General features: G+C 35.5%; 1 protein-coding gene across 3 annotated transcripts in view; it reads right to left on the reverse strand.

Annotated features, from left to right (window-relative positions):
* Positions 1-13944, reverse strand: part of PROS1 (protein S) — a 39700-nt gene that overhangs the window by 13574 nt on the left and 12182 nt on the right. Inside the window, exons 2-8 of one of the 3 annotated variants that reach the window (XM_007423927.4) lie at positions 10350-10507; positions 9118-9142; positions 7205-7291; positions 5183-5305; positions 4945-5076; positions 3834-3959; positions 1600-1721 (exon numbers count right to left, since the gene is read on the reverse strand). In XM_007423927.4, coding sequence (XP_007423989.1) covers positions 1600-1721; positions 3834-3959; positions 4945-5076; positions 5183-5305; positions 7205-7291; positions 9118-9142; positions 10350-10507 — 773 coding nt within the window. The remainder of the gene's footprint in view (positions 1-1599; positions 1722-3833; positions 3960-4944; positions 5077-5182; positions 5306-7204; positions 7292-9117; positions 9143-10349; positions 10508-13944) is intronic. The other 2 variants (XM_025163915.2, XM_007423928.4) reach the window with 2 other exon arrangements.

Here is a 13944-nt window from a genome sequence, read left to right on the forward strand (position 1 = left end):
GCAAGATTTTGGAAGTGGTTTGCCATGGCCTCCTTCCTAGAGCTGAGAGAGAGGGACTGGCCCAAGGTCAACAGCTGGCTTTGTGCCTAAGCCAGGACTAGAACTCATGGACTCCCAGTTTCTAGCCTGGTGCCTTAACCACTATACCAAACTGGCTTTTGAGGAGAACTATATAAAATATCCACAATCTTTGGAGGAAGGCTGAAATAATGTGTGATATAAAACATTTCTTAAAAATGGCTCAAGAGTTATGGATAAGCAGAAAAAAATTCTGAGATAGGATCCTTCTAAACCTTTCTCCAAATCTGCCTATTATTGTTGAGGCCTATTAGTATGTCACCCTTCATACAATTAAGCTTTGCATTGTTTTCAAAAGTAAATTGCAGGCTTAGGGAACTAAGAGTCTAGATGGGGATCCTAACACAGGACAAGTAATAGATAACCCTATATTGTCAACTATAATTCCAATCAGATAACATCTCCTATACCTGCTCGTTGCAGTGAAACTAAAACTCTCATTGTTCCTATTCCCCAGTATAAGGGGCTGAATCCAAATCAGACTCCCTGTACTTGCAACGTTCTTTTTAAAAGCCATCCAAATGCTTATAGAATGAATGATGCTTGTCTAGTTTTGCCTATAATTTGGACTCAGGCTAAACCTAACATTTACAACTAGTCAGTCAGTATTTTATTATGGTTAGTGACGATAATTCAATATCTAAACTAAATGTTAAAAGCTATAGTCATAAGCTTATTCTACAGAAGTTCTACAGTTTTATCTGAGTATATTTATTTATTTATAAGATAAGACTGCCCAACTCAACCAATGTGACTTTGGGTGGTATACAGCATAAAACAAACAAATCGAAGGAAAAAAGCCCTTATAACAATAAGCAATACAATGTATGAATACCAAATATCAAATATGAAATGGCAACCAAGCACATAATAAAACAATCACAGGGGATTCCCACTCAGCTGGCTCCCAATACCTGGAGAAAGAGCCAGGTTTCTAGGGTCTTCCTAAGGGTGAGAAGAGTTAGGGCCTGTTGTATATTGGGGGGGTGGGATTTTTCCAGAGAGCCAGGGCAACTTCAGAAAAGGCATGCTTCCTAGATCTCATAAGATGACAAGATTTAAAAGAAGGAACCTGGAGCATGTCCTCCTTGTGGGAGCATGTAGGGCAGGCAGATGTTCTTGGCAGAAGGCAGCCTTTCAAGTAACCTGGTCCTATGCCATGTAAGGCTTTCAAGGTAATAACAACATATATTTTGTTTATGTATAGGAATAAGCTTCAAGTCTGTCTTCAGCCAAGGAAGCTTACCAGATGACTTTGGCCAATCACCTTCTCCCAGCCCACCTACTTCACAGGACTATTGTTGTGGACATAAAACTGGAGGAGGGGGGTATTATGTATGCTGCTTTGAGATCTTGAAAAAAAGGTAGCATATAATTAATAAAAATAAGTTGATCTGAATACAGGGAGGGCGATTGTTATGAACAGTTCAATTAGATAGGGTGGAGAAATGGATGAGAAAAGATGTTTAGCTTTTTTTTGGCATCAAGAAAAATTAGAACATGATAATTATGATATTTTACCTCACAAGTCCTCATATCCTTGGAAAGCTTGAAACCTTTCTTGCCATCACAATAGCATGTGAAACTTCCTGGAGAATTGACACAGATTTGGGAACAAATGTTTTCAGCACATTCATCAATATCTGCAGGGAAATGGGAAAATCAACCAACTGAAGGTCACATGGCAGAACCTTTGAAAATCATACATAAATAATATAAAATTGAAGAATTGGAAGAATAGCGTAATTACATATTTAGGTGGCACCTAAGACTTCATGACTTATAAAAAATGGATGTAGTGCTAGCTGGAAGCCTTTTTTTGGAATTTTTGCATGAAACAGAAAAAAATGAAATTATGTTATATGGATTTGATGACTAGAATCAATATTGGAGAATAGAAAAAAGTTATGTTGTTAACTTAGAGTATGAGTTTAATGTAAATTGCTACTTATTATCTGTTGTGAGGAAAATCAGAAATCATTCTTTTTTGTATTTCTTTCCTTTCTTTTCTTTTTTTCTGCACTTTTGACTTTGTTCTCTCTCTTTTTTCTTACCATTTCCTTCTTTTTTCCTTCTTTATCTTTAATATTAGTTTTTGTTAGTTTTTATTGTCTTAAAATTTTAAAATCTAATAAAGTTATATGTGTATTCCTCTAATGCAGACTTAAATTATCAGTGACCAGTTAAACCAAATGCAGCAGCCAACTTGATGTCATAAATATCAGTTTTTCAGTTTTAGGCCATAAATAACAAAAAAAGGCTTACTGAATGTTTGGTAGGATGCCATTACTGACGTGTAGTATTCGTTTATCTTGGTGAGACCTATAGTACATTTTCATGATTTTTAAAATGCAATTATAATGTCTTGAAGGCTCATTTGCATTGTATGCAAAAGATCAGTCAGACTCCTTTATCGATACTGCTTTAGAAAGACTGCTGTTTCTAAATTACAATAGCTGAACATTTTTTTAAAAGGTTTACTCATTACATAAGCAACTAGAAAATTTATTACCAACAAATACTCTGAGAAAGGCTAACTGAATGAGCAAAAACAATGAACTGAGGTATTCTGGCTAAGAAAACTGATTGCTGAGTAGCATAGAAATGTAACAATAGTAATATATATTAATTGTGCATACTCAAATCAAAGTTTTATACTATTACTATCAATTGCAATTTATAAAAATCAGTAACATCTTAAGTACAGTGCTTGGAAGGTACAGCATACACTTCATATATCCATTCTCTTTATATAGCAAGAGCAGTTCAGTTCAACTGTATTGGAGACATGTGCATCTGTGTGCAAATTCTGAAGTCTGGCGGGTCTGGGGAAGTAATTTTCCAGAAAGAAAATGTGGGCTGACCAGGGCAAAAGATCTTTTGTCTTGATTGAGCAAAACTGAGTTCTCTACTTTATTGGCTAAGTACAATCAATAATTTGGAGGCACATGGCAATGTGAAATGCAGCATTAGGAACTTTCTTTGCAAGTAAATACTAACTGACTGAGGTGAGCAAAGGTGAAAGAAATGTTGGAAAGCCTGTTCCTAGAAATTGCACATTTTAAGATAAAAGAAAAAGAAGTTTGGCTATATAACTTGCTGGATATTTTATGTTTGTTTTATCATTCAAAGTGTCCTTCCAGTGACAGAGACAGCCGCATTTGGTCTCACTCTTGTTCCATGTGCATTGTATTTACTTTCCACATCCTACCCACTGTAACTAAAAGGAAGTAACATAATCAAACTATGGGAGCATAACAGAATGGGAGTAGGAATTCTTTGGAACCCTAATATCTTGCAGAATGCTCCTTACAGAACCCCCTCTATGGATCTCTTTTGGCCTTTCTCAGGCTGGAGATTCCTGGCACCAGAAAAAATTAGGAATAAAGATATATAGAAGAATCCAATCTCAGAAAAGGAAATTGAATCAATTTTTGGCCCCAGAATTTCATCATTCCCTAAAACAATTGATCTAAAGCTCTGCTTGATTGCATGTTTCTATGGTCTATCGGTTTACTGTTTATGTGATTCTTCCCCTTTAGCCTTTTCATTTCAGATATAAATAACATTTGCATTCTATAGGTTAGTAGAAACTAGAGATGGCAGATTTGTATGACATACTGTACATATTGCACCATGGAATTTACATGAAACTAAAATGACAATTATTTCTATAGAAAATCATAGTGAATTCTCTACAAAAGACAAATTATTATGTCATTTAGGAATCTACTTAAAAAAAAAAAAGATTATACCTTCACATTTCTTTGTAATTAAGTTATAGAAGAAACCAGTTTCACATTCACATTCATATTTGCCAGGTGTATTTTTGCATTGTGCTGTCCCACAAATGTTTTGGTACAACATGCATTCATTCCTGTCTGTACATATAAAATGCGCATTAATTTCCCACAAAAAAGGAATGGTTATTTTTCATTTTTGTTGCAATTTTATACAATGGGATAAAACTGGAAAAGTTCTGGAAATGTTAACTAACTCCAAGCAGTTATGGAAAATAAGGGCATATGAAACATAAACAGTACAAACGTTAATAGGATATGGCCATTTTACTGATTGTAAGGATTTGATTCTCAAACGTCCATGAAATTTTTAAGGATAGTTATCTCATTTATCTGAGAAAGGTTTCTTTCATGTGCTCATCCTAAGCTAGGCTTCCTGAAATTCCACTAATATCATCTAGCATGGACCATACAATAATAAAATGCATAATCCAACACATGCTGAAAGGACTATACCTAAGCAGTTACTTCTTTGGAACTATATGCTCTCCACTTTAACCAAACATTATTACCCTCATCCATTGCCCAACATGGGGTGTTAAAAAAATGATGTTTTGTAAGTATATCATAGGTCAAACCCAGAATTCATACAGTAATCCTTCCCCTTTTTTTGCTCCTGAGTCAGTTCCATGTAAGTATAGACTACATTTGTTAACAAGACTAGCAGATTGGCTGCAACAGAGTGTCAACAAATACTAACTTTCCCATTGTATTAATGGCTATTGATGGAACTTGGGCATTCATGATGTACAAGTTAGGAGGGCTCATGGTTTAATGATAGGGCATGGAGAACATTCCAGATTTAATATTTGATAGACTGGTACAAATCTTGTCTGAAAGCTGGAGTGCTGTTGTACAACATTAAGCTAGATGGATGCAGTTTGACTCAATATGAAACAGTTTCCTATGTTCCCATTTAATGTTCAGAACAGGCACACTGAAACCTGCTTGTATAGCCATTGGCATTGTGAACAATATAATTTGGCTTCTTAGTCTTATTTCACAATATAAATTGAGTTTTTGCTTCCACAGTGTTGTCATTTGTACTTTCTGACTTTTTCCTTACCCTTGCAGTCCATTTTATTTGGCTGTATATAATAACCGTCTTCACAGTGACAGTGGTAGCTTCCAGGAAAATTAACACAAATTTGATCACATCCTCCCTTTTTATTTATGGGGTCATCACATTCATTTATATCTGGGGTGGGGGAAAAAACCAAATGTATTCATATACTGAACTGCCACATGTTTATTCAACATGGAAATATATGGTGAAAAGATATCAGTTACTAGAGTGACCGTACCTTCTTCACATTTCTCTCCTTGCCATCCAGGTTTACAAATGCATGTGAACATGGCTTGTCCATCTCTGCATTCTTTAGACCCATCTGCATTGCACGGCAGAGGATTACACTGGTCTGGTATCACTGCAGGGAAGATTACAGAATCAGAAAAGTGATAATCTTATAACCAGTCTTCTTTTAATTCTGTTTCTTCATTTTCATCCTAAAAAAGGAAAAACCTGAATGACTGTGGATAAAACCACAGTGTACTACAGATCTGATTTTAATTTTTGCAGGGCCTTTCAGATTGCTCTTAGATGCAGAAATAGCATGAGTTTTAGTTCCACTGTAATGGAGAACAAACTTCCTGTCTTTTTATAACTGAATCCTATCAATTTATTTAATTTATTTATAAAATTTCCTATGTAATTACAGGGTTGTCATAATTTATATAATTACCATTTTAAAATCTGATAAAATACTCTGTTGAGAGTAAAAAACCGAACAAAAAAAATCACCTGTTCTTGTTTTCCATATATAATTAATCAAGAAGTCTGGCAGAAAAGGTTTCTTTTTCTTTTGACTGGACATTAGCTAGTTTTGCCACCACCAAGAAAGCCCTATAATTTGTGCTTGATGTCAAGATTTCAGTTGGAGATAGCAGCAGCAGAAGAGCCCCCTCAGCAGGATTATGCAAGTTCAGGAGTTCCTTTAGGTTATACATCAAACTAGTACTCTGAACTGGGCACTGTGACACTAAGGTAGCCTAATGTCAAAAGACTAATGTCAGATCAGGGAACCAAACATTTTGCCCAAGTTTAAATCCTAAACTGTTATCAAAAGAAACTTCTTACAGAGTGCTTTACAATAAATGAACTGAGAGGTGACTAGAACATGCATTATATCAGTGTTTTTCAAACTTGGCAACTTTGAGATGAGTGGACTTCATGCTTGCTGGGGAATTCTGGGAGTTGAAGTCCACACATCTTAAGTTGCCAAGTTTGAAAAACACTGCATTATATGAATAGGTATCTGCCCGGGAATGGTCCTAGCTGGTGAATCAGCTGGAAATGGAAATAAACAGTCCATGATACTTCACCCTCTTGGGCCCTTTGTGACAAAGCTGAATCAAAGAGAATTCTCAGACAAAAGACATCCTCCTTCCTAGAGAAGCCATTGAACCACAATGGATTTGTAGATCATGCTGAGCCAAAAATAAAGAAACCACATTTTGGCTCAGTGCAATGTATGAGCTCAGTCAGTCTTACCCCACAGCAATACTGAGACATACAAATATTTACTTGTCAGGTGCTCTGCTGAGGCTACAAGCATAATTTGTTTCACTGAAAAATGTTTAAGCTAGGGATGCCCTGGTGATCAAGTTGCAATTGCTTGATTTTGTTTGTTTTGTTTTTCCTGTTGTTGCAATAGCTTGTGCTATGACACAAGCACAAATGAGGAAAAAATGAACATCAAATAGAGCATCAACTCTCACAAGAGACTATTTAGCAAGATAACATGCTCAGGCATGCCTGTCACTGACTCCATCCCCAGAGTCTTTAATGACAGTACAAAAATACCAGGAAAAAATGAATAAGAACACAATTTAATTTGTGACTGCACAAGCTTTAGTGCAGCAGTCAGGGAATTGTGTTGCATCTCAGATAAGATAATTACACATGATTCCTTTTAGGCCTTATCTGTTCTCATGGACAAAAGACAGAAACAGCTACTGAAGAATAAATAAATTGTACTTTGGATCTGAAGGAAAACCAGAGCATACTTTCATTATTATATATAAGAAGAAGACCTTTCTGTCAAGAAGAAAAGAATTTCATTCAAGTTGTTCCCCACCAATTTCTTTCACGGTCTTTGCTTGCATCTGTTTAATTAAATGAATGTTTATGTAAATGAATTCCCACTGCTGCACTACAGGAACTAGGTAAACGCATTAATGCAATCAGTGTTACCAACTGCAATTATTTTTGCATTATGGTTTCTGTCTTAGTTCAGAAAGCATAAAATGGGATTACAAATGCTTACTTTCTATGCAGGACCGCAGGTCAGATGGAGAATCTGGAGTCAGTGATGGTACTCTGAAAATTCCAGTTCTGAATGAAGCCAGACAGTCTGTGAAAGCGTCAAGCACCTGCTTACTAACATGCAATAACCACTACAAGCCATGTTACATGGTACAGTGCTTCCTGACCTGAATATCTTCACACTGAAGATACAGAATTGTGCATTTTTAAACCTCTTACTTAGTTATTTAAATGAGTGAAGGAGAGGGGTTTAAGCAGTTTTTGTCTCTTCCTTTCAGCGAACAATTTGATGCTGAGATTTAATGGACTGTGAAATTTACTTTGCTGTTTATACAAATCTGTCAGTTTTCTGACAGTTTCTGACAAAAGTAGGATTGAAAAAAATGACAACAAAACCAAGGTCATCCAGAACTTCAAAATGAGTTTCTCACACTCTGTGAAAATTGAGCTAGGTTTTTTATTTGACCAGTAGTTACACAATATTATACCACCTAGTTTTATTATGAACGCAGATGGTTTTGCTTTGGTGTGACAGTTGGTTTTCACATGGTGAAAAGCAAATGGCCTGATAGCAGATCTGGCTGTTACCAGAACAAGAGTTACATGGAAAAGAAGGTCACTTCTAACCCTCTACACAGATCAGACATAAGAATAAGGGACAAAAAATATAAATTGATTGCAGAATAAATAGAACTTGCATTTGATACAGGGAAGTAACTTTAATTTTTTTCACTGTGGCTTCTTAGCTTTACTATAACAAATCAGGAGGTTTTAAATCACGTGCCTGTTCATTTGTTCTAGTACAGCTTGCTGCTTATAAACCTGATATTTCATACTCTGTATGTACTAATTTCTCCCAATTTCCCCTCTAATAATTAACCCATCTCTGCAAAAACAACAGATATAGAAAGAGAACAACTAATCAACATTGCAGATACTTTTAGCCAGTGAAACACCTAGATAATTTAATTCTTCCTGGAATTAAAAGTCATACAAGTAGGCCTCATTTTAACTGCTATGTGTATTACTTAGAAATAAGATTTGTTGAGTATTGTAAAGATAGAAATAATGACATAACAAGGGAAAAGATGTTGCAGAGAACAGCATCAATTCTATTAGGTCCTGATATGCCCATTTCAGCTCAGAAATTTACACTAGGCTCCATGATCTGCCATGATTTGCAGAAAAGGGTGTTTTGCGAAGGCCCTGAGCAATCATTTGTGCCCTCCCTGAGCTGTGAGGCCTTAAATATTAGCTTAAGGTCCACTACTAAACTGCTGAGCCACTGCCATTAGTTCATACTAAAGAAATGTGTGCTCATATTGAAGTAACAGAGAGTCAAAGTACAGTCTTGATTATATAAGATCTGGAGTAAGTAAAGGCAAAAATAAAACTGTTCAAGGATATACCTGTGCTTCACTCTACACAAGAAAGAAAGGTGATAAAAATTATAAAAAAGGTTTATAAGCCATTTCACCCCAAATTAATTAGACTGGGAACAAATTAGTGTTGAAAATTAACTAAACTTTTTAAACAGTAATGAACAGAACCATGTTGCAAAGAATATGCTTTTGGTTTCAGCAATTGTCCCAAAACACTTTTAAAGCAGACTCTTCAGTGCCAGCCCCACTAAATAAGAAATGATACAGAACTACATGGCACTCTTTTTTCTTTTCTTAAAATATATAGTTGCCTTTTTTGTCTGAGGCACAGGACTTTCAGAGCAGTCAATTGCCATTATAATGAAATTGGAAAAACAAGCAGTGAAAAATAAAATCAGCACTCATTAACCGAATTTATTAGCATTGCAATCTTCCAATTTTTGCTAAAACCTTTCAGATTTTTTAGAGTTTCAGAAAAACTGGTACCATTTAAACAGTAAAATGCATTTTGTTTTAAAAAAAGTAAACTTACCTAAATACCTGGGATAGAAATAATCCTGTTTTTTAAAAAAAGAAATTAATTAGAATGTGAATCTGATAAGAGGTATAGCTGGTTTGTGTAACATAGTGGCTTAAATAATAGTTGGAATATAAGATTATAAAAACATGGTTTTATTTGATATTTTCTGTTTATTTCATAATATTAGAAGCTTAATCTGTGTTTTTAATGTAAAGAACATTTATACAATAAATGGATATAACAAACTGCATCATTTTGAAAATATATGAACTAAAAACCATGCTCAGATATCTCACAATTATAACCTTGTAGACTGACTCATATTCAGTGCATAAGAGCTAATTTATATCATAATACCATAGAACTTTTGAAAGAAGGGATCTGGCAGTGGAATTTTAAATACCCTCTCCCAGTTTGTGACAAAAATCCTAGTTCTAGTCGTACTGCTACCACGTTCTGAATTAAAGACTTATCTAACATCAGTAATACATTCTCACGTAAAGCAAATCTGGCTCTCAAAGTTGCTCTTTCCCTGCTGATACCTCATCTAGTCTGGTTTGAAAGAAGCAGAATGACCGTGAGGAACATTGCCCATGGACCAGAGGGGCATTCAGTGCCCACAGCAGTCTAATGTATCCAGTAGGAGCTCAGCAAATCCCAACTATTAACCACACAAGCAACCAGATCATCAGTGAAGCATCCCAGATCTTGTCTACAGGAAATATTGTGAAGGAAGAAGAGGAAAAATGGTATTTTAGAATTGGGAAAGCTAAATATGACTTTTGATTGCTTCAACTATGGTTTCAGCATCTGCTGTAGCCCCCGCCCTTTGGAATATCTTGCACCCGGAGGTTAGATTGGCCCCTTTACTCCTGGCCTTCTGGAGAGATCTGAAGACCTGGCTCTGCCATTTGGCCTGGGGTGGGGAGGGAAGACACCAAGTATGGGGATGGCTAGCCCCTTAGAGGCCTGTCGTCTGCAGCTCTGGTAACCATCAGCCTCTTGGACTTTTTCTTTTTTGGTAATGCCTTGTATAGTTTTTATGTTGTATATATTTATTGTTTTAATGGATCTTGTGAGCCGCCCAGAGTCCCCCATTAGGGGGAGATGGGCGGAGATAAATCGGATAAATAAATAAATAAAATAAATGTGTATGCCACATTTAGGGGGATGTGAGGATGATCTCTCTGCCAAGATTATTTTAATTTTTGGGAACCAAACACCGTAGGTCTAAGAGCTCTTACCGTTTCAGGGTTATTTTCAAAGATTTCCCTGGCTTCTTCTCTATTGCAGTATTCTTCAATACACTCCCTCTCCAAATTCCCCTTCTTGCTTTCTTCCATAAAGGAATTTGCTCGACGTTTTCTGACCAGAAACTCTGAGGCATGATGCTGAGATAAAACTGAATGAAAGCAAACATTTTGTATTAAGGACCCTCTCTTGTACCATCAAGTAATGTCAGAGAACAAATATTAAAGTCAAAGTTCTTATGACTTTGTGAGCTAATGTTAGATCAGCATACAGAACTGGAAGAGAATACCAAGCTTGCTTTGATGTTTTATGTGTGAAAGTCCTAAATTAACACAAATGTGGAAAACATAAAAGAACTCCACAAATTCTCCATGGGTACTTTAGTTTAAATGATTAAGAATAAATTTTAAAAGCCAACCTTCTTACATTTAAAATGTGAATATAGCAGTTCTTCTATATAGCTCATCCTCTATCCTCAAGGATCCCTGTCAGAATTTGGCCTATTTCTTGAATGGTTATATGCATTCTATCTCTGCTTCTTTCTGTACTATCTTTGATAAAGAATTCTGGAGAACTCAAAAGTTGCATCCTCTTTTATGACGTTTTATGTGAAAAATACTTTGTTAGGACCAAATTATGAATCTGTGTTTTTTCCCCTCCCTCATGAATCAATATGGCTACCCTATTTTGTTATTTTTAAATATGCCAAAATTTATTTGCAGAGACTCCAGCCTTTAAGAGATGCACTTCTGCATTCCCTCTTCAGCAGATTTTTTAAAAGCAAAGACAGTTCTAGGCAGCCTTTAAATTCCTTATACTCATAAATAAATATCATAATCAATCACCACTTTTTCCAAACTGATTTCCTTAAGTTATGATGGAAGTACAGTTATGGAACACAAGTTTCAGTTCCTATGCTCCAGGGTGGGGTACTCTGGTCTATTATTTCATGCACCAAATGTCACTGTACCAATGTTTCTCATGTCACATAAATACCAAGTGTCACAAATATGCCATGATGTTAGAAGTGTAGTTTTGCATGAAACCTTGTTGCATAAAAATCCTGGCTCCAAACAGCCATGCTGTATGTAAATGCATGTATTATTTTCCTGTTGATGGTGCTTTTCTGGGCACAGACATTTGATACCATTTTATTAATTTCTGAATAGGCACGCACACAATTGCACTGTGCAAAGAGCAAATTATCCATTCTATTTTTTAAAAAATTATGTTTATGTATATATTTTCATATAGGCCAGAAAAAAAATATGGAGGAAGTGGTGGGCTGGAAGAACCTGTTAATGTGTTACTTCTGGTGAAATTATTGTTTAATTATATGTAAGGAGTCTACGCAACTCAGGTGACACCAGCTGCTTTTTGGTTGGTCTCAAAAGCTAAGCAGAGTCAGATCCATCTAGTTTTTAGAAGGGAAATCACAAGGAAATCCATAGCTAAAGGACTAAAATACAGTCCCAGAAAAGGGAAATGTTGCCATTTCCAGCAGACTCTTCACATTCAGAAAGGTGCAGTATACGCATGCTTACAAGAAATAAGTGTTACCTTTAAGGAGACATTACTTTCTTACTTCTGAGTAGATATATAGGTGTTTGCAAATAAAGCCCTTTTATTGTGAAAATGTCTTCTTCTCCTCTATAGTTTTAATTTTGTCCCCACAAAATTGAAACACAATCTCTGAAATTTTTTTCAAGAATCGATTGTAAAAGTTTCTTTATCTCTAGGGCAACCTTTCTCAACCTTAGCAACTTTAAGATGTGTGGACTTCAACTCCCAGAATTCCCAGAAAAGTTGCCACGGTTGAGAAACACTGCTCTAGGGTGACATAATGAAGCAAAATTAAAGAAATGTCTTGTTCATCAGACCTTTATAAAAACTTTGCTTTTAGGGTGTGAGAAACAGAATAAAGATGGGTAAGGAATAAGGAAATACAAAGAACTGTTGCCCATTGTACTACACAAAGCACCATACCCCTATTTCCAATCTGAAATATAGGCAGATATGACATTCTTGCTACGATGCCAAGATAGTGTCAGTACTCTCTTTATCAATGCAATATTGTGAGGAGCACCATGGAAAACACCGATAGTTCTTTAGTGAGAAAAATCACTTCCTTAAAGAACAAATGAAAGTGATAACTGCTCACAGAAATAGAGCTTCATGACAAAAGCTGGAATATTTCAACAGCCCAACAATCCAAAACATACTTCCAAATTAACCATGAAATATTACAGAGAAAAAATATAAAGGTTTGGAATGGTCTTCATAATTTCCCAGCTTTATTTTATTGAACATTTGTGAAGGGATCTCAAACACATGGTGCATGCAAGGAGACCTAAAATATTTCTGAGCTTGAAGGGTTCTACAAGGAAGATTAGGAAAATTTCCAAAAAAACAAGAATTGATTCTTAGCCACCTTTGGGAAATATCTGGAAGCTGTTATTTCTGCTGTTTGAAAGGGTTCTATCCTTTCTTCTGTCATATACTCACCTTTTTTTTTCTTTTTTTCTTTTAATTTTGAATCTGTAAATAACCTTTTTCTTACTTTGAGTCTCTAAAGACTGTGAACATCTGTAAGCAACTTATAAATAGTATATATGTATTGAAATCCACAAAAAGATGTTGTGTTTAACTTTGTACCATATAAGAGTTTAGTTAGCTTTGCTCACTTAGGCATTCACTGAAACAAAGAATTTGATCAGGAGTGTCTTAACCTTTGCATTCAGCTGTAAAAGTTTAGAATAACTGAATAGTGTTTTCACTGTAAAGAAGAGAAGATACTTTTTGTACATAGGTCAAAATGTTTGGGTCTTTTCTAAATCTGATCTGTTTAGGATAACTCCATTAGACTAACTTTAGGCCTGTAAATCTTAGCCTTGGACTCTTTCCAATCAAAAATAAGCAGAACATTTGACTAAACTACCCTTTTTTATTAGAGTACAGTTTATTGACTTCCAACAGATACAGATGTGACAGTTTAGTAGAAACAGAACACAGCACAAGTAAATGTGAAACTTTTTATTGAGCAACTGTTCAAAATCCTGGATGTTTTGTGTTTTCAAGAGCTTTTCTTCTAGTGCAGATGACTGACACAAAAATATTTAGAAAGGTACTAGGAGCAGAAGTTAATACAGTGATTTTCTATTGCCTGCATTGATTTCTCAGCTAGTTCTCTTCCCCAATACATTCCATTTCTACAAATATATATATATATTTAATTCAGTTAGTAGTAGAAATAAAAAAAGATACCTTTGTATTTGTTTTATACCTGTTGTAACCATAAATTTGTCTTGTTTCTAGAGATGGTGAAAAGAGGCCAGTCTTGCTTCTTTAACATTCATTACGGAAAGTGAAGAGAACAATAAATAATGCTGTGCAGTGTTTTGAATATGAAGACTAAGAGGTACTTCAGAGAGTGTGGGATGCAGACATAGCAACTGTCTCCATCTCTTTTATGCAGCCACATCTTTTCTCTGGATTATGTGGTTGCCATCTCACAATTCCAGGAGAAAAACATATTTATCTTAAGATGTAATTACACTCACATACAGGTAGTCCTTATTTAGCTACCAC

This window comes from Python bivittatus, unplaced genomic scaffold (genome assembly GCF_059951505.1).
Source record: "Python bivittatus isolate LINGU-HERP-01145 unplaced genomic scaffold, Pbiv_v1 ctg000350_np1212, whole genome shotgun sequence".
Classification (NCBI taxonomy): domain Eukaryota; kingdom Metazoa; phylum Chordata; class Lepidosauria; order Squamata; family Pythonidae; genus Python; species Python bivittatus.